This window comes from Cervus elaphus, chromosome 18 (assembly GCF_910594005.1).
Source record: "Cervus elaphus chromosome 18, mCerEla1.1, whole genome shotgun sequence".
Classification (NCBI taxonomy): Eukaryota; Metazoa; Chordata; class Mammalia; order Artiodactyla; family Cervidae; genus Cervus; species Cervus elaphus.
The window spans coordinates 20902400-20924411 of record NC_057832.1 but is presented as its reverse complement, the minus strand read 5'-3'; the positions used below and the strand labels follow the sequence as shown (position 1 = coordinate 20924411).

Genomic DNA, 22012 nt, shown 5'->3' with positions numbered 1-22012 from the left:
TCTAGTTCTCTCTTATTTCTAGTTTAATTCCACTATGGTCAGAATATGCTCTGAATTCAATCTTTTGACTTCTTCTTTTTCAAAGACTTGCTTTACGGCCCACCAATTGATTGACTTTGATTAACTGTCCTTCTGCTCTGAAAAAAAAATATGAATTCTTCAGCTATCAAGTATTATAATGTATATATAATATATATATAAACATATATATATATCAATATATCTACATAAATTAGGTAAATTTTACTAATATTTGGTCAAACATATATCCTGACTAATTTGTCTGTTTATATTACCAGTTACTAAAAGGGCACCCAAAAATTCTCAGTTACGGTTATAAATTGTCTATTTCTTCTCCTAATCTGAATAAATTTGCTTTATATATTTTGTTTTTATTTTAGTAAGAGCTTACAAATTTAGGACAGTTACACCTTCCTAATGAAAATCTATTCATCATTATGATGAATGAATTCACCTTTACTTTTACTAATACCTTTTGACTTAGAGTTGACTATCTCTTAGGAATTTCTTTCATCTGATATAGAGTATCTACAAAAACCTACCACAAATATCATATTTACCGGTAAAGTACTGAATGAAAGAATGTCCCTTGTTGGCACTTTTATTCAAAATTGTACCAGAAGTCCTAACCAATACAAATGTTAGAAAGTAATATATAAAACCATCACTATTCACACATGACATATTGTATACATGGGCAATTCAAAAGAATTTCCAATTAAATTTAGTAAAATGCTAATTTAACCCCCAGACCATAGGAATCCTAGGTCAATACACTAAATCAAACTCAACGTCTATGTGTATGAGAAACAACAAAAGCAAGACAATTCAGAATAATATTTATAAAACCACAACATTTACACCATGTTCAGCCATGACTAGTCAATGGTGACAGAAGTTAAGAACAGCAGTTAACTCTGAAGAGGCTACTGACTGAGGGAAGTACAGAGATTCCTCGGGGACACTGGAAAAGCTACACATGTTAACCTGGGCCGTTTAGGCAGTGTGTGTGTCTGCGTGCTAAGTCACGTCAGTCGTGTTCCACTCTTTCCGACCCCATGGACTGTAGCTCGTCAGGCTCCTCTGTCCATGGGGATTTTCCAGGCAAGAATACTAGAGTGGGTTGCCATGCCCTCCTCCGGGACATCTTCCCACTCCAGGGATTGAATCCACAACTCTTGGGTCTCCTGGACTGTAAGGCAGGTTCTTTACCAACAGAGCCACCTAGGAAGCCCCTTATGCAGTGTACATATATTAAAAATTCATAGAGCTGTACAATAAGATATGCCAACATTTGTGTGAGTTAAATTTTAATAAAATTTTTTCAAAGGAAAAAACTAGTAGTCTATCACTATCCTCCCAAACTGTGTGCAATAAAAGGCAGGCCCATTTTAAAGATAAAGCCACAGGTGGCTCAAGCAAGCATAAGTCCACTTGTAAAGGGTCCCAAGGTCACAACTAGTAGACAGCAGAGACAGGGGCCCTGACTTCCAAGTCATGTTCGTTTCACTGCAACATAGTCAGAAACAATAGCAAAAAGGAAAAATTTCGCTTTTTACTGGAAACCATAAGTTGGTGAGTATTATCCAAATTGATTCAATAAAGCCAAGGAAAACTTCCTCTGCATCTCTTTCCCCAAGAACATTTTATAGAAATGGAAAGATCTGCATTTTATATCCTTTCTTCTAATTTACTATACTAATACACAAAAGATGGCAGTTATGATCAAAAAGCAGTAAGTATGTAAAGTACAGACTGCAACCAGATGCTGAATAACAGAATTGACTGTAATCATAAAGTTAAGTGAAAAGCAATCTTGATCATTACTTTAAGCACTGTGGGTGTCACCTGCGTCTTCAAGAAACCAGACGTAAGCAGGATACAAAGAATTTTTTTTGGCAAACGAAAGAACAGGTGCAACGAAATTAAAATTAAAGAGATTTTAAAGTGCAAACATGGTGAAGAAGATAATAACCGATCTACAAACTGTCTCAAATATGTTGACCTCCAAGTTAAAGGGAAAATATCAATGAATTACAAGTGTGTGAAACACAGATCTTTTACTTAACCTAATAAAAGACTTAAAGCAATAGAAGTTGGGCTCCAGAAGTGAATGATAAAAGCACAGAGTTTAAAGAAGGCAGAGTATCCAACATAAGCCTTATACACTTTGAAGAGAAGGAACCCGATGCTCAGAAAATTAAAAAGATTGGTTAAAATCACACAGGCAGTAAAGCTATTGATGAACACAGTAAAGGTAGGAACCCCAAGGCCACTGATAACACCACATGGCCCCAAACTTTTTACCAGCAGGAGGAAAAGTGGAATTTGATAGTTCTTTACTCACTATTTGGTGTATTTATGTGTATGTACATATACAAAAAATTTATGTATATGTGTATGTACATATATACACGTATGTTTATATAATGTGTATATATATATATACAGAAGAGAAACTAGTCTGACATAAGAGGTATATATTATAAAGACACTTCCTTTCGCTCTCATTTTAAGTTCAAATTTTAAGCCGTCTTGTATAGTTTAGACATGGAAAATAGTCAAGTTTTACATAATTGAATTTTTAGTAGAACATGTCAAGTGATTAAAAAAATAAACAAATTTATTGATACCATTTTCACCAAATTCCCCCCAAAATTGGTTTCTGAAAACACTTCTCCCTGTTTTCCCAATGAATACAGGAAAGAGGGCTGCAACAGTATCTCCTATTCCACACACAGCTCTTCTACGACATGACCTAACCACTCCCCTGTCAACAGAAGAAGTCTGCTTTCCCTCCCCTTCAATCTGAACCGCGTTATGAGAAGTCTGCATTCAATGGAATGTAGCAGAAGGACTGCATTAGTCCCGAGCGTGTATCTGAAAAGGCCAAGCACCCTCCGCGTGGTTCTCTTGGACAGCTGGTTCTATGGGAAGTCAGCTGCCATAGAAGAAGTCCAAGCATGCTGAGAATACCACACCAGGGAGGCCACACGTGGGCACGCTGACTAACCAATCCAGCTGTACACCCTTCTAGCCACCTCCACCAAGGTGCCAGGGAGGCCATCTTGAACCTGCTACACCAGGCTGACCACTGGTGAGTCACCCCAGTCAGCGCTATGAGGAGCAGAAGAATCTTGATCCCTGCTTAAATTAATCCTGACTCACAGAATACATGAAATAACAATAAGATGGTGGCTGTTTTAAGCCTGTAAGTTTCAGGATAGTTTGTTACAATGCAATACTAGGAAAACATACCCATGGACACTTATATTTCAATGTATATATAACAAATAACTTCAATGTATATGTAACAAATAACTGCAATGTAAATTGAAGTTATTATACTGGTTAACCTTTTCCTTAAAAAAAAAAAAAAAAACTCTCAGATATCTTATACAACAACTAAAATTACTGATAACTTATTTTCTATTCTCTCTGAAGCCTTAACCAAAACAGTTTATTTGGCAGAAGATATATGGGCAGGGGAGGGAGGAGCGGTGTGACATGAGCAGGCAGGTCAGTTCTAGAAGATATCAGGTCCAATATTCAAACCAGAACACACGATTCAATCACTTGACCGAGACAGAAAACAAAGGTAAGTATATGGATAATAAAACTAACTCTAGAAGCACACATTTTTAAGGACACTTTAAGGAATAAACCAAGACTTTCTTACTCAGGCAAGCAAAGACTTTTCTCCCTAAAAGGATAAGTGATCTTTCTCTGCTGACATCAGTCAATGCACCTTTAAGGTCACTGAAAACATTTATAAACCTTGATTATTAAAGTAATTAAAAACAAAATGCACTTGTTAAATGTCTTGACAACAGTACACTACTGCATAGTTTCTACGTCACTATTGTTTTAGATTATTTGTGCTTTGGGGATTTCTGCGACATCTGGCAGAAGACTGACAGCTCTCGGTGTATACAAACTTAGAGCCTGAACATAAAGAAACCTGCGGGAATAAAACACACCCTGAAAGATGTGAAGTTACACTGACAGACGACAGAGACTGCGCTTCCTCACATGCTCATCCAACTTGGCCCAAGAAAAAGATAATGGCAGGCAAACTTTAATACGTCCACAAAAAAACACCAGTACATTCTATAAACAGATGTTCTGCCACAGAGCAAAAAGCTTCTATGTGCACCTGGTTGTTATGTCTACATCTTCAAACCAACAGCCTAAACGACTCAAAGTCAGGATAATTCGGTTCAGGAATTTCTTCATTCTCAAGAGCTCTATTTGGCAGAAGACCATGAAACAAACTGTAAGCATATTTAAACACTTTAATAAAATCAGAACAGATGATTTGTAGTTTACCATGTTTCACGGTATTTTCTGGTATTTGCGTAGGATGATTTGGTGAAGGAGGTATTAAATCAGAATTTAGTAGATTTAGATTCATCATTGGCTAATGTAATGACTTTCATCAACTCAATATTTGTACACTGGCATCATTTCTAAACTGCCTATCGAGTTTATCTTGCTTTAGAACACAGTGATGGTTGGCACCCACTTTGCCAAGTGATTTTCATTATAATTTCCCAATGGCAGCTGTTGGAAAGAGAATGATTACAGGCAGTATATAAGCAAGACTGGTTTAAACACTGGGTAAAGGGAATACTAAAAAAAAAGAAAAGAAAAAATTAAATCTTTATGTTTTAACCTACTTTTATAATATACAGACCAGTATGAAAAAAGGGAAAGATCTGCAGGTAATACTTAGGGTGACCATTTACTCCAACCACCTCATTTTACAATTGATAGATTGTAATTGATTACAATTGATAGACAGAACCATATCCCAGAGGGTTAAGTAATTTGTTCAATGTCAGAAAAGTGGCAAGAGGCAAAGATGGGATAAGAACCCAATCTACTATTTCCCAGTCTTCCTCTCCTTCTAACAATACAACATAGCCTCCTCATTGGGAATCAAGTTTCACAAGTGTTTCTGAGAAAAGTCAATTAAAATGTTGAGTGTTTTGAAAACAGTAATTAATATCTATGTTTTCTAAGTTCAAGGTGAACTTTTGTGAGGAATCTCCATTAGCATCTAGAAATGCCTATTATGCCTGGTGGCAACAGATGACAAACATCTCTTGATAATAAAGTGGAATGCAGAACGGAAACCATTAAATGAGCCCACATTTCTGCATTGCATACATCTTGCAGTCACAACGAACAAAAGACCCTCCAGTGGTACTGTAGGATATAAAGCAATCTTTGGGAAACAGAAAAGCAGCACGCCTTCATTCTAACGGTTAAGTGAGGCTTTTCGTTTCTTCACAGTTCTTGATTCTTTTCCATTTCCCATCTGTGATTACAAGATTCCCACCCTCATTTTGGAAAGCAGTGTGTACAGGCTGGGACTTCCATTTAGTAGGGCTTAAGTTTTAACAGAAACGGAAGTTGTAAACAAAGGTAGTGTTAGGGTTTTGTCTTGTTGCCTTACCACTGTCTTCCTGTGCATGCGTGCTAAGTCACTTCCATCACGTCTGACTCTATGTGACCCCATGGACTGTAGCCCAGCAGGCTCCTCTGTCCATGGAATTCTCCAGGCAAGAATACTGGAGTGGGTAGCTATTTCCTTCTCAAGGGTGTCTCCCCAACTCAGGGATCAAATCCAGGTCTCCTGCACTGCAGGCAAATTCTTTTTGAGAATCTGAGCCACCACAGAAGCCCACTTTGGTAAAGAGTCAATTTAAATATGCTTTCAAAATAAATATTTAATAAATGAGTGAATGAAAGTCACTCAGTCCTGTCCGACTCTTTGCAACCCCAGGGACTACACAGTCCATGGAATTCTCTAGCCCAGAATACTGGAGTGGGTAGCCTTTCTGTTCTCCAGTGGATCTTCCAGATCCAGGAATTGAACCAGGGTCTCCTGCACTGTAGGCGGATTCTTGACCAACTAAGCTATCAGGGAAGCCCATATTTAATTTTAATAGTTTACTATTAAGACAGAAAATGTGTACTGAAATACATTGAATAGTAAATTAAATTAGTCAATGGTTTCACATGCAGTAATCTCTCTTCTGACTCAGCACATATCACCGTGACCAGGGGTTGACTCCGAACAAGGAGAAAAAGAATTTCAAATCCCAACTCTCCCTGGTACCAAATAACAACAGAATTAAAAAACATTTTAAAAAGCAGAATAACAAGTGAAATGTACCTCAATGCAAATGATAAAATGTACATAAGAGAGAGCGTGCAGGGCCCAGCTCACATGAAGAGAGGTCTAGTAACTGCCTGCTCTCTCGGTTTAATGCCACTTGCAGTACACCATCACACGGCTGTGTAAACATTCTTTCCACCTTTCCCCATTCCCAAAGCTGTTCCACTGCACCCTTTTTAAAACTGGTAGTGATTGTTTGTGAGAGCAACACAGTACATAGTCTTGGCCTTGTAGCTAGATTCTGAATATCATGCCCCACTGTCTAAAAGCCTTTTTACTCCTAAAAAGCACACAGTTTCAAGTACCTCCCGCCTCACTGAGTGCTGCCTCTATTGATTTAACTTCATTATAAACTTACACCACATATGCAGGTAGAGACTAGTGGTCAAATGTTTCTAAGGATCCTCAATGTAAGACTCATCTTATACCCACAAAGAAGTCAGTTCAACATTTTAAACCCCTCAAGACAAAGTACAGATTGAAATTTACAAAAAGTAATGAGGACAATTTATGCTATTTTTGGTAAAAAATAAAAAAAAACCTAACCACCCTAAAAAGAGCTATGAGTCTTTCAAACTCAAAAGTAATTCTTTTAAACCAATCAAGTCTATAAGATGAATAAACATGAGAAAAAGCTATTCTCACTACCTAAATAAGTCTGTTCATGTTTTATTAGAGTTCTTACCTATGGTAGTTCTTAAAATAATTGACACTTTGTTTTCTAATAGATTCTTGCAAAACTTCAGACTTGCTACCACAAAATTCTTCTCCAACTTGCATCAACCTACGTGGACAGAAAGATTTATAACAATTTCAGCAACATGCTTATTATAAGGAAACAAAAGAAGTCCAGGTCATCTTTATTCAAAGATAACAAATCATAAAAATTTGGATACTTGAAGAAATTCTAAAGATCACAAATTCATTACAGTTTACAAACATCCAAAGGGCAAAAATATTTAAACACATTCACACATAAACCAGCAGAAATTAGACTGTGAATGCTCAGTTATCTTCACTTTCATGAAGTTATAGCTTATAACTCACTGATTCAAGATTTCATTAATTATCATGGTTCAATGAATCAAGATAAAGAATAAAACAAGATCTCAAACAGTACCTGCTGATTATATCCAAAACAAAGATGAAATCATCATATTTGAATATAGACAAATCAGTTCCAAGCAAGTAGGTTTTAACTTTTAGCTGAACATCCTATAAAACAAAACAAAAAATGTTTCAAGTAAATCCAAAATATAGAAAGTAAGTTTTCAGAACCATGTTTTTGTATAGCTACACATTAAAATGAGACAGAATAGATTAACTTGACAAAAAAATATCTAAATATATAGCTAGGCCAATACCCAACAAAGGGTGATATCAGAAATAGTCCCATAATCAGATATAAAAATAGTATAGGCCAGTCATCACTATTAATATACACATACACAAGCAAGATAAGAATTATATCCTTATGCTGGATACACAGGTAAAAATCACCACTATTTGTGTATATCTAGTATAATCACCTTATACTGTATGCAGTAATCACTTAAATCTGCATACAGATTTAAGTAATCACCTTAAATCTATATGCAGGTCAAGAAACAAGAGTGGGAACTGGACATGGAACAACAGACTGGTTCCAAATCAGAAAAGGAGTACGTCAAGGTTGTATACTGTCACCCTGCTTATTTAAGATATGCAGAGTACATCATGTGAAATGCCGGGTTGGATGAAGCTGGAATCAAGATTGCTGGGAGAAATATCAATAACATCAGATATACAGATGACGCCACCCTTATGGCAGAAAGCGAAGAAGGACTAAAGAGCCTCTTGATGACGGCCAAAGAGAAGAGAGAAAAAGTTGGCATAGAAATCAACATTCAGAAAACTAAGATCATGGCATACAGTCCCATCACTTCATGGCAAATAGAAGGGGAAACAATGGAAACAGTGACAGACTTTATTTTGGGGGGCTCCAAAATCACTGCAGATGGTGGAAAGTTAAAAATTACCTTAATATGGTCATATCAGAAATTATAAAAGATGAAGCTCTTTCAACTATCACATATTTAAATAGTAAAGTATAAGTTCAAATAGCATATCCAATAGCAAGTAATAAAAAGTTAGAAGAACACTAAATTATAACTGCTAAGTGATTCTTAAGGAAATTTATGTTTGTAGTATATATTTAGCTAAATAATTTTTTCAAAAGAAATCCTGTAAAAGATTTTCAAACTAAACATCACCTTCATTAGAAAAATCAAAAATACATTTTGAAACAATATAATATGATCAAAGTTTCTACAGTCTTCTAAATTTTGAGGAAGTCCAAAACGGACAAAAAAGTTATCAAAGAAATTACATTTTATCTAGGAAATGAAAAATTTTAACAAATTAAATTATCTGATAACAACAACTGAGCTACTAAAACACAAAAGAAAAGCCTAGGAAGACACATTCAGTCAATAAACACATAAGGTTCACTGAAGGCACAAAAGTCATTGACTTAGAAAAAAATTCTTCATTCTATTCTAGACTCCAACCCAAGTATGTCACCTATTACACAGTTATCCTTTTCCTAAAATTAACAGAAAAGGAAAACACACAAACACATAAAATAAACAGTATCTCCATAAGAAAACAACTTCTTTAGGAAAGCACACAGATCTGCTACGATACTAAAAGTAAGATGTAGTCAAGGGATATTTTCAATGGAGAATTTCAAATTAAACCACTTTTTCTACTGCCACTTATAGTCAAATGTAATTCACAACTATTAATAAATTATATAAGTCAAATAACAGACTTATTCTAAAGAAAATAACATATGACTAAATCTGCAAGGAAAAACAAATACAGAAAATCTAAATACTGAATCTGTAAAACAATTTTGACATGAAGGTTTCTATTGTTTTCATAGAAAAAAAAATAGTTTAAAAAAACCAAACCTGCCATATTCGTGTAAGTCCATGTTCTAATTTCTTTTTTATGTAGCCACGATCAAAATTTGTTTCTTCAGCACCCATCATATTACTCCCTTCTGAAAATAAAAGATCATATACATTTTTAAACTTGCTTCATATTTTGTTCTCAAAAAAAAATTTGAACTCTAATATACTGTAAGCATATGTAAAATACATAAAATATTCTCAATATTTACATAATCAAAACAATGTCAAAAATAAGAACTGGGATTAAATGCATTTGATACGACAAACTCAAGACTGTGAAATGTTAAGTATTATACTTTACACCTAAGACTACTCAAGTCATGTGTGACTGGAGCTGGGATTCCAACTTGGGCAGTGTAATCCCAGAAATCAGGTTCTTAATGACCCGTATACTGCCTGCTGCCAGAGCATTACAGGACTGATCAACCGAATTATCAACTAATACACATGTTAACAAGAGTATGGAGTGCAAAACTGCTCATGCAGTGAGGCAATGATGTATACAATTTCTATTTTTCATGATCCAGAATACTTTTATCCATTCCAGGTAAGTAATCTAAAAATGTCCACTTCAAGAGGTTAAGATCAACGACCGGCCTCAAAAATAATTCTCTCCCTAAAAGCAACTGAAAAATACATAAAAACATTGTATTTAAAAAATTATGCCTCTGTGCAAATAAATCATCTCAGGCTAGCAGGGTGTCCGCCCACTGGAAATCAGCAAAAGGCCCTTTCATATCCAGGCCCTGGACACATGCCTTTGTTGTTTAGTTGCTCAGTCATGCCGGACTTTTTCTTAAATAATAGACTAGAAAAGGGAAAAAGATGCTGAGATGTCTAAACAGTTACCACATCTAGAAAAAAAATTAAGGTTGCCAAAACAGCATAAACTTTGTGGGGGGAAAAAAAATTCCCTAAGCTCACAAACTCCCTAAATAAAATGAAATTAGGAAAAAAAAAAAAAAAGGCCTATAGACATTTCATTATTATTATAATTACCTCTCTAGATTCATTTCTTTTGATGATATTAATAACAACTAGTGTTAGCACTTTTTACATTGTCTCTAAACTTTATAGAGATCCTACAGGTAAATGTGTTACTACCTGATGAAACTTTTTGTTTGTTCTGTTTATTCTTAACCTACCATTTTAAGGAGCAGACTGGAGCCTGGAGAGGATAAAAGCGACTTCTTCACATTCTCACCTTTGGTAAATGGCAATCGAAATTTGAAGCCAGGTATGCCCACACTTGCAGATGCAGTAGAGGAGGTGGGTAAAATGTCTGGTCTAGGATCCTGACTCAGTGCTCTCCTCTTTTTTCTACCTTCTCCCTTCTCTTTCTTTCTTTAAACCTCGTCCTCCCCAATAATATTTCTAAAAGAAGGGAAATCCTTCCATAGAATTTATCTTTCTTATTTTTTGCTACCTGTATTTATGAGCTTCTTACAAGTCAAGATTAATATTAAATATACATCTTCTATACTACCAAAATCCTACATTTCATCAAACAGTAAGATTTAAGCATTCCTTCACAATCACAAAAACCAGTGCTTCAGAAATTAGAGGTTACTAAAATAACTTGATTAACTAGCTATACTAAACTGTATGTAATACAAAAAAATATGTATTGTATAATTTATTTTGCCCATACTAAATACTGATACACTCTTTTAAAAGTACTCTGAATACTTAATCTTAGCTATTGTTCAAGGATAATCACTTAAGATATATAATTATATTATGAAGTAATGCTTAGTTAATACAATTTCTCAAAGATGTGCTCTTTATGAGTATACGATAGACATTTAAAGTGTATTTCTCTTTCAAAGATAGTATTTAAAACATCTTTTTTAAAATTTAATGTCCCACTATTTTCAAGGAGAAAAGCATCAGTATAATTACTAATTCTTAGAACCTAGCTTTATTAGTACAATTTGAAAATTAGCAAAAAAAGACTTAATAAAAAAATTGGCATTAATTTTATTGCAAATTTGGACAGACTAATGTCTATCTTAATTTTGGGGTTTTTTTTAAAGCGTTCTCTTAATAATTTAGTGCTGAGACCATGACCACGTTTTCCTGAAAATTGGTAATACCTATCACATAGGAAGTTCTTCAGCCTGGTAAATCCCCAAAGGTGATGGAGTTTTTACAGTAGCTGAACTGCTTTCTCTGCCCAACATCTAACCCGTTTCACCCATTCAGGTCGTCACGGTCCCTGAAATTCTAAAAGTACAGCTACCCTTTTCTTTCTCCTTACTCCAGAAATATGGCATATTTATAATTCAGTTTTTATAATAAAATCAAAATTATTTCCTACCAGAAGCAGAAGTAGTATCCTCATTGTCATGCTTTTCATGCCATTCCATAGTCCTGTAATAGCTGAGCATGACTTCCCACAGTGCTTTGCACAGGTCAGCAAGGCATGGGATATAGCTGTCTGGTGTAACATGCTGAAGGAAATGACGAGAGCCAACTTTCAAATGATCGTTTACTTTAACACAAAGTTAATCGAAATAAAATGCTATGGTGTCAATCAAATGCAATAAAGAATTAGATAAGAAAATTTCTTCCACTGATACATCTAAAAAGAAAGCCCAACGGCAAGAAAATTGTGTTCTTATTTCAACATGGAACAAATAGTAATTTGTTCAACATGTTCCATGTTTCAATGTGGAACAAATAGTAATTTCTCTCCATAATGATTTCCCCCTCCTCTAAATTCCCCAGTTAGTAAAACACTTATCAAGCAATTAATAAAAATACTAACTTGTATGAGTAAGTAAGCACACTTTTAGTAATTAACAGTAACAATTACAATTAGTAATTCCTACTTCAACACGGCTTTTTAGTATTCATTAGTAGTATCAATTCTCATACTATGAATCCATATACTACTGAACTGGTAAGTGTTATGAATAAGAGTGCAAATTTCCCCAAATATATGTTTTCAAAGCTATGTTCTTAGCATACAAACGCAGCTTTATTCTCATTCTTAGACCCAAGTTACAACTCGCAAAAAGGTGGTCGTACTTTACAAGACAATCATTTACGTAAATTAAGTTAGCACCTTTGACAATTTGTAAATTCTTTAAATTACAGAGATATAGCCATTTCATATTTGACAATAATATTTTAAAATATGTTGCATATGGCTATGAAAAAGTATGTGGTCCCAAATCTTCTCCCTAATGAAAATGTGTGGATTTTTCTCCCTCTATCCTTAGTAAAAAACTAGCAGTTGTCATTCTGCTCTTTTTATTTCATAGGTAGGGTAATGCCTCAATTCTATTTAGCAGGTTTTCTGTCTGTCACAATGGAGCATTTGCTCCATCATTTGTATTTCCCCTTGACCCAGCAATTCCACTTCTAGGAATTTATACAGAAGGTGTACTTCAAACAATGTGAAAATACATATGCACAGGTTGTTTGCTAAAGGATAATCTGTAACTGCAAAATACTGGAATCTATCTAAACGTCCAAACACAGGAGATCCGTTGAATAAACTATCTTTACACACACAAAAGAGCACTGTGAAAAATAATAAGCATACACTTTAAAAAAAAGTTTAATAAAAAATATTCCCTTTCATATGATATGTATACATGTGAGAAAGGGAAACATTTTTATTATATATATGTATGTTATAATAAATAGAAAAAATTAATGCATATATCTGCCTATCATCAGAAGAATAAACATAGTGAATATAAAGAAGAAAACACTGAAATTAGCTACCTGTAAGAGGTGGCATGGGGGATGAGACAAGGAACACAGGAGGGAACGAAATTAGGATAGCTATCCAGATTTACACATGGCTTGCAGAGATTAACACAAATATTTTTGCACACTTACGCCATAATTTGGGGTAATTTTTTATGTTGACTTTCCCTGTTTACTTTTATAATTACTACTTTTACAGTGAACCAGTCTTGCATTTTTCCTTGGTTTACTTTTACCACATCACTACAATTGACTTCTCTCTCATACCACAGACATGTAACTAAAATTAATACTGATGTATGAGTTCAGAAAAGAGCTGAAAGCAGAGGACAAAGAAAAGGCAAAGATCACAAAAAGGTCTGAACTGCAGCTTAACAACCATTCACTTGAATAAAGGTATTCTTCTACAAACTTTAATAAACTCAACTTTGTGTAAGTTTGCGTTTATACTATGCAAATAAATTTGATCTAATTATATCCCAACATATCTTTCTGATAAAGGAAAGCAGTGCTAGTCTGTTTTTTCCAAAGCAAAAGTATGACTATACAAATAATGGTGCTATAGTCCACCAATTACCTTTTATTATAATTGTCACAGTTTAACAAATCAGAAAATTGAAACTTGGAGCTACTACCGTCTGTTCTCCATTAGATCACTGTCTGGATACATTAGTTTCCTATTTGTTCAAAAAAAAGGAGGTTCTTTATTGTTACCTCTTGATGATTTGCTAAAACTTAATGGGTTTGGATGAGATTATACACACAGAAATGTTTATGTGAAATGTTTTTCAGAAGAAGTTGAAATTATTTAGTGAAACTACAGAAGCTTTTTCTCACCTAACTTATTCAAGTGTAAAGAATTCACAGATCTAGCCAAAGCCCACACCTGAAAGTTGCCCAAACTTATCTTCAAAAATGTCATATGTACAAACATAAGACTGTGATGTACTGAGCAAGATGCTTCTGACCTAAATTTATATTCTAAAATAGAAACAAATGTATAGATTCATCATACTAAATAGACAGCAAACAGTTTAAGAAAAAAGACAAGATGCAACGGAAATATATTGTTTTTAACAGACTTAAGCTGAAAAGTGTTCATCTCTGTACTTGGAAGCCCATGCTGGCTAGAAGTCATTTCATTTTAAAATTGGACTCCAGAAACCACTTTCCACTATACTGCGCAATCAACCAGGGTCAACTCTCATAGCAACAAATGCTTTTGATGCTTTTAACACATCACTACTAAAATCATTCACAACTGATGCTTTCCAACTGATTTACAAAATCACCAACAAATTTCAAATAGAGAATCTTATTTCAGACATGTGTGAACCATGACTATAATGAGAGAATCAAAAAAACCAACAAATATGCAGATAATTGTACAAGAGAAGGCAATGGCACCCCACTCCAGTACTCTTGCCTGGAGAATCCCATGGACGGAGGAGCCTGGTGGGCTGCAGTCCATGGGGTCGCGAAGAGTCAGATATGACTGAGCGACTTCACTTTCACTTTTCACTTTCATGCATTGGAGAAGGGAATGGCAACCCACTCCAGTGTTCTTGCCTGGAGAAATCCCAGGGACGGGGAGCTTGGTGGACTGCCGTCTGTGAGGTCGCACCGAGTCGGACACGACTGAAGCGACTTGGCAGCAGCAGCAGTACAAGTAAGCAGTAAATAAAAGGCAGGCCGAGAAGAGAATCTGGGTTTCTGAATTACTACTTCCGCTCAGACATCAATTCTTCTTCACACCAGCAGAGCGTAACAGAAAGAGGACTAGACAAGGAATGGGAAGCCCTGGGTCCCAACCAGCACCAGTTTCACAACTTAACCAGTCACACGCCCTTAGACAGTAAACCACTCTGGATAGCTCACACTCACATTCCACAAACCAATGTTAGAGATTCTCAGTTCTGCTACTCCATCAATGGTTTAACCCATTCACTGATTACCAAATACCCAGCACTGCAACTCAGTTCAAGTTCCAAGTAATGGGTGATTCGTTCAGCATAAAATCAGGTGCACCAGGTCAGAGCAGGGCCATACAACAGTATCAGTCCAGTGCTCCTATCGCGTATCAATAATAGCAACAAAAGCCTTGAATTAATCAATCTAGAAAACATTCGCACAGTGAGACACCCCAAAGAATGAAACAGCATGTCTGAAAATCTTGTAAGTATAGGAAATAGAAATTTACTTATCAAACATTTTTCTGTGTTCCAGAGCAACTTTCCACTGCCATTCTAAAGCTATGAGTACTAATCTATTCAGGGAAGGTTGACAGGTGAGAAAGGGAAAAAGGTATAGTATTTTAGAACCATCTCAAAAACCATGCAGAAAAGGAGGAATATTTTAAGTAACCTTAATTTTGTCTGCAACTCATAAACTCCATACAAACAACATACACACCTAGTAACCAGTGATCACAAGAAACAAACATCCTATGGGCAGGATTTGGAGAAGACTCACAAATCCAGATGTTATAACGCAAGAAAGCTCAACACAGCATTATTACGAAGCTTCACTATTCAAACGTCAAAATTCGTTTTTTTTTTTTCAGCCAAATTCCTGTTGACTATCTATTTTACATGTGGTAATGTAAGTTTCCATATTACTCTTTTCATACATCTCACCCTCTCCTCCCCTCTCCCCATGTCCATATGTCTATTCTCGACGTCTGTTTCTCTATTGTTGCCCTATAAATAAATTCTTCAGTACCATTTTTCTAGATTCCGTATACATGCATTAGGATATGGTATTTATCTTTCTCTTTCTGACTTACTTCACTCTGTATAATAGGTTCTAGGTTCATCCACTTCATTATAACTGACTCAAAGGCGTTCCTTTTTATGGCTGACTCATATTCCATTGTGTGTATGTACCACAGCTTCTTTATCCATTCATCTGTCAATGAACATCTAGGTTGCTTCCATGTTCTAGCTATTGTAAATAGTGCTACAATGAACAATGAGATACATATGTCTCTTTCAATTTTGGTTTCCTCAGGGTATATGCCTAGGAGTGGGACTGCTGGGTCATATGGTGGTTTTACTCCTAGTTTTATAAGGAATCTCCATACTGTCTTCCATAGTGGCTGTATCAATTCACATTCCCACCAACAGTGCAAGAGTGTTCCCTTTTCTTCACACCCTCTCCAGCATTTACTGTTTGTAGACTTTTTGATGAGGGCCATTCTGGCTGGTCTGAGGTGATATCTCACTGTAGTTTTGATTTACATTTCTCCAATAATGAGCAATGTTGGGCATCTTTTCATGTGTTTGTTAGACATCTGTATGTCTTCTTTGGAGAAATGTCTGTTTAGGTCTTTTCCCCACTTTTTGATTGGGTTGTACGAGCTGCTTGTATATTTTGGAAATTAATCCTTTATCAGTTGTTTCATTTGCTATTATTTTCTCCCATTCTGAGGATTGTCTTTTCACCTTGCTTATAGTTTCCTTTGCTGTGCAAAAGCTTTTAAGTTTAATCAGGTCCCACTTGTTTTCTTTTGTTTTTATTTCCACTACTCTAGGAGGTGGGTCATAGAGGATCTTGCTTTGATTTATGTCATTGAGTGTTCTGCCTATGTTTTCCTCTAAGAGTTTTATAGTTTCTGGTCTTATATTTAGGTCTTTAATCCATTTTGAGTTTATCTTTGTGAAAATTCATTATTTAATCAAGTCTTGATGAACACTTTGACAGAATCCACAGATCTGATTTCTAATCTTATCACTATTAGTTAAGAATAAAACTTTGTACCTTCCATCTCTACTATTAACCATCCCAACCAATCTACCTGGTCAAAGTTAAAATGACGAAATTAGCTTGTTAAAAGCAGCAACATCTCAGCCTTACCTATAAGCAATAATTTAGTAAGAATTGAGACATCATTTTCATAGAACAGAGAAAAGCCAGAATGAATACATGCAGCCTTTTCACACCTGAACCACACAATGAAAAAAATTTCACCTTTGAAACTTGCTTCAGTGCCAAGTGGTAAATATGAAAAAAAAAGGGGCCACTAAATTTAGTCTTTTGATTCTTATTAATTTACTTTTTACCCACCAGAATTCTCTATTACAAGTTACCAACAAAAATTTCAGCAAGATGATCTTTTATGTTAAAAAAGCACAACAAAAATTCTTAGGAGCATCCTTGAACTATTACCATGTTCTTGTTTCACTCTGACTTAGCACTCTAATCACATCCCGCCAAACAGAAAGGGAGCAGATGTTGTGGCATCCGCCCAGAGATTTAAAACTCCTAGCACTGCCATCCCCACCCTCATCCAAACACACAAACACACTCAGAAATGATTTCAAAGGGCAGTGGAGGCTTATCGGCATCTCTAGACAAATGCTGTTAGCACAGGGAACTCACATCACCAGAAGCTGCTGGGGAAGACTGACTACGTAGCTGAGAGGGTTCTGGGAACATGTTGGAGATCAAAACAGCACTCAGCTCCGGGGAACTAAAAACATCTCTGGGGAGGCTGAACTAAATAAGTGGCTGGGCCAAGCAATTTTAAAGATTTTCCCAACCACTGAGTACTTCTGTTAGGACTACCCTGTACAAAACATGAATATTTTAAGTCCTTTCGAATCACTGGACACCAGAGCAGAGCTCTGTATAGTGGACTGGATGACATGTGTTTGGGCCTGGGGCCCAAATTTGTGACTTACTCAGCCATGCATAACTCCAACATATCATTTCATGTATCCAAACCCCAAGGGATAAAGCAAATAACGTAGAGTTTCTCTGAAGCTTTAAAGACTATGATTCTCCATAGATAAAACATGCATATGCTATAGCAAGATTTTCCTTACACTGAACCAGATTCATTCATGATTTCAACACACAAACATATCATGGTAAAAAATTAGTCATTATCTTCTAGGCATTTCATCATTAATACTAAATATGTATGTACACATGAAGACATATGTAACATGTACGGTATAAACGATACCAACTTGGAACTAAGTAACTAGCACCCTCTAAATAGTGAAATACACAGAAGGAATTCCTTTACTACCATCCTCAAGTTTGCCTGATGTGGTGTTATGTGCTCAGTTGTGTCCGGCTCTTTGCAACCCCAGGGACTGTAGCCCACCAGGCTCCTCTGTCCATGGGATTTCCCAGGCAAGAATACCAGAGTAGGGTGCCATTACCTACTCCAGGGGATCTTCTGGAACCAGGGATCGAATCCGTGTCTCTTATGTCTGCTGCACTGACAAGGGGGTTCTTTACCACCTACAACCCCTGGGAAGCTCCAGGTTTGGGTAATTGCTGCTAAGTGGCCTTCATCAAATGCAAAGCTTAATACTGCAAAACAAGCAAAGCTTGAAGAATCAGAATATACAATTTACCTTTCAAAATTTCAAATGATGAAGTGCTGTGAACTCCCATGCTAAGATCATCACCCTAAATGGGCAGTATTTAAAAATAAGAACTTGGCAGGTTTCAAGAATGGCTTTTACCAGTAAATGACTGTTTCGGCTGGCAGCTGTGTACCACACCTTGCAAACAGGTTGGCTTGGGGCCTTTCCTGGTGGTCCAGAGGTTAAGAATCTGCTGTGCAATGCAGGGGACACGGGTTTGATCCCTGGTCAGGGAATTAAGATACCACATGCCATGGGGCAACTGCGCCCACACACCACAACTGAGATCTCATGCAGCCAAATAAATAAAGATAAATATTAGAAAAAATAGGTTGGCTCTTTAATATTTACCCCCATCCTTACCCCCAAAAGATCACCCAGCAGTCTAAACTACATTGGTAGTTTTAAGTGTCTGTAGTCTTGGGCAGCTAAGAGAGGCCTCAGTACACCTGCGTCCATTTCAAGTGAGCAGAAAACACCTTCATTTCCAGGCGAGGGGGAGAAAGGTGGCTACGCAAACAACATCATGCTCTCTGCAGGCACTCATTAACCCCAGGGTAGCAGAGAAACCAAATCACTGTATCTAGTGTAATCCTGTTAAACCAACCAGACAGCCTACTGCTCCGTTCCTCTGCCCACGCTCTCCTTTCAGGCCACTGCACAGAATATTGCCTCTGTATCTCTGGACCCGGCCACATACATTGTGCTTGCTGAAATCCAAACCCACTCACAAGTCATAGCCTGCTTTTTTGTCTCCTTCAACCCTTAAAGAATTCTGTTGATCCCAACTGACATGTGTATATGTTGTTGGAACTTTTCTTATCTACCTTTGATCATAATGAATACAACCATCCTAGGTAACAAACTCCTTATAAGCTTATTGCCCCTTGCTGAGCCGAACTGATGACTTGATGAACAAAAACTGGGTAATGACAAGGGAGGGTTTCCCTGGTGGATCAGCAATAAAGAATGTACTTGCCAATGCAGGAGACATGGGTTCAGTCCCTGGGTTGGAAAGATCCCCTGGAGAAGGAAATGGCAACCCACTCCGATATTCTTGCCTGGGAAATCCCATGGACAGAGGGGCCTGTGGGCCATGGTCCATGGGGTTGCAATGTGTCAGACATGACTTCGTGACTAAACCACCACCAACGACAAGTGAACTGGTTTATACTAAGAATGCTAAGACAGCGGAATCTTGCATCTTCTACTAGCACCCACAAAACAATTAACAGACTACCTTGTTAGTCTGCAAGTAGGATAAAATTTCAATCTTTCACAGTTCCTGACAGTCCAAAGAGGAAATGGTGGGGAAAAAGGAAGAGATGGATAAACTTCCTTTACTTATCTTTTGGTCATTAAGTTTTAAATATTTAAAATTACCAAAATTTATTTTTTATTTTACCTTAAATATTTAGAAACCAATATATAATTCATATAAAAAAACTGACTGGGTGCTACATATACTTGATATGAATAAATCTGACAGCTGAATTCTTGGAGTATTTTAAAGCTAATCTGATAAAGCACTCAAGTAAATAGTAGTATTCCTCTAACTGGAAAGGTTTCTCTAGTAAGAAAGGAAAGGTTCACTCATTTATCCAACCAAATCAACCAAATTAACCTCAACAATCAAGGAAATGCCCCCGTTTAATTTCCTTCAGATCCTAAATATGCCTGAGTGAAAAACAACATAAACTGCTATTGATATGCTATCTTCTGGTATTTGACAATTAAGCTATTAAATATAAAATACGCAGCACTCACATACACAGGGGAAAGGGTAAGAGCAAACACTACTGATGAGAAGCCTAAGCTGAAACATGCTTTCTGCAAGGCAATTTTGGAAATATAAACCAAAGTTTTAAAAATGCAAAGCCTTTGACAATGCAATTTTGTTCTTCATCCTTTATCCTAAAGAAATAATGATCTATGCAAAGATTTAGCTTTAAATATATTTACTACAGTGCTGTTCATCATGATAAAAGCTGGAAATAATATAAATATTGAAGAATAAGAAACTGGTTAATTAATCCACAGGATCTCTTACATTGAAGTCCTGTCAAGCCCTAAAAGGTATGTGAGTAGCATACTTACTCAAACAGAAAATTGTTGATAACATAGCAAGTGGGAAAAAAATGTTATAAATCTGCATGTACAGCATAATCCTACTTTAAAAAGCTATTTGCTTATATAATATACATTAAAAGAACCAGCTTTGCATGCAGAAATACTAATTTTTACTTTCCGTTTTCACTTTTCTGTACTTGCCAACAGTCAATATGATGGTAATTCCTAGCAGCTTATCATTACAATTCAGTACCAAAAGGTATTTATTACTTCTGAGAATGAAAATTTTAAAACCTAGAAGAATGGAACATTGGACGAGCCTTTTGTTGGTCTTTCTATAAAGTACGCACCTGAAGGAACTTGTAAAAGTATACAAGTATCCCTACTATCCAGCACAGGAATTCTACTCAGTGCTATGTGGCAGCCTGGATGGGAGGGGAGTCTGGGGGAGAATGGACACGTGTGTATGTGTGGCTGAGTCCCTTTGCTGTTCAGCTGGAACTATCACAACATTGTTAACTGGCTGCACCTCAATATAAAATAAAAAGTTGTTTTAAAAGTACATGGCACTGAGAAAGCACTCAATGTTGGTCTTTTTCCCCTCAATCAAATCCAAAGCCTGATTAAGTCAACACTACACAAGTTAGAGACAATGAGTTCAATCCAACATACTAAACATTTACTAAACACCTCCAATGTGCCAGATAGTGAAAATAAATACTGAAATTATTTCAGAAAGCTTTTTCTAAAAGAAACACTACATTTCCCCCCAAAGTATTATTACATTGCCAAGTTCATTTCAAAAACAGAACTCAAAACTCAATAAAATCATTTGGAAATGAACAATTAAAAAAAAGGCTGAGAAAATGCAGCCAGCTTAGCCAGCTCTATAAAATTAATCAGTAACACCTTAATTAATATCTTGAAATAAGTTCCCCACGGAAACTCATGAGTCTGCCAAAATAAAAATGTTTTAACAACACTTAAAAAAAGACAAAAAACTGATGCATACTTCATAAACTTTCAAAAAATCTACACAGGGTTTCCCTACAAAGTCATGAAATAGCTTCTTCCACTTGATATTTTTAAATCTCTCCACAAACTGGTGTAAACATGCAAGATACATCAACACACTGATAAATGTAATCACAAAAAGGCTTTTTAATCAAATAAATTGACTACTATCCCCTTTACGTTGGCCCTTGCCAGAAATGAATGTGATGCAATTCTCATTTCAAACTTTTCCTTATAAGTAGTACTTCATCATCTGTGCTGCAAGATTATGTACATATTTTTTAAAAGAGCCAAAATTACTGATTTAAAACTCTTAAGTCGAGACATTCAAGATAAATAGCAAAACAAGACTGAAAGATAAACTATACAAAGAAAAACTGTACTTTTAGTCATTTAGAAAACACAGTTTAGTAAAGAAAGTACCTTCAACTGCAAAATGACTTCAAAAAGTTCAAAGTCAACTCACTTTTAAACATAGAGCAATGGTAACAGGACACACAGGGCAGACACTTCCTAACGGGACAGTATGCTGCTGCCCTTAAGAATGCTGAAGGCTCTGCTTACCAAAGAAAATAAAAACAGAACACGAATTTTGCCCCAGGCTTCTTTGTAAAGGAATATCCAAAAAGAAAAAAAAAAAGTTCAATTCCATTCTAGCC

General features: G+C 36.1%; 1 protein-coding gene across 1 annotated transcript in view; it reads right to left on the bottom strand.

The window, feature by feature from the left end:
• Window positions 1-22012, bottom strand: part of VPS50 (VPS50 subunit of EARP/GARPII complex) — a 120361-nt gene that overhangs the window by 49208 nt on the left and 49141 nt on the right. Inside the window, exons 13-16 of the mRNA XM_043871663.1 lie at window positions 11486-11618; window positions 9163-9254; window positions 7329-7423; window positions 6894-6992 (exon numbers count right to left, since the gene is read on the bottom strand). Coding sequence (XP_043727598.1) covers window positions 6894-6992; window positions 7329-7423; window positions 9163-9254; window positions 11486-11618 — 419 coding nt within the window. The remainder of the gene's footprint in view (window positions 1-6893; window positions 6993-7328; window positions 7424-9162; window positions 9255-11485; window positions 11619-22012) is intronic.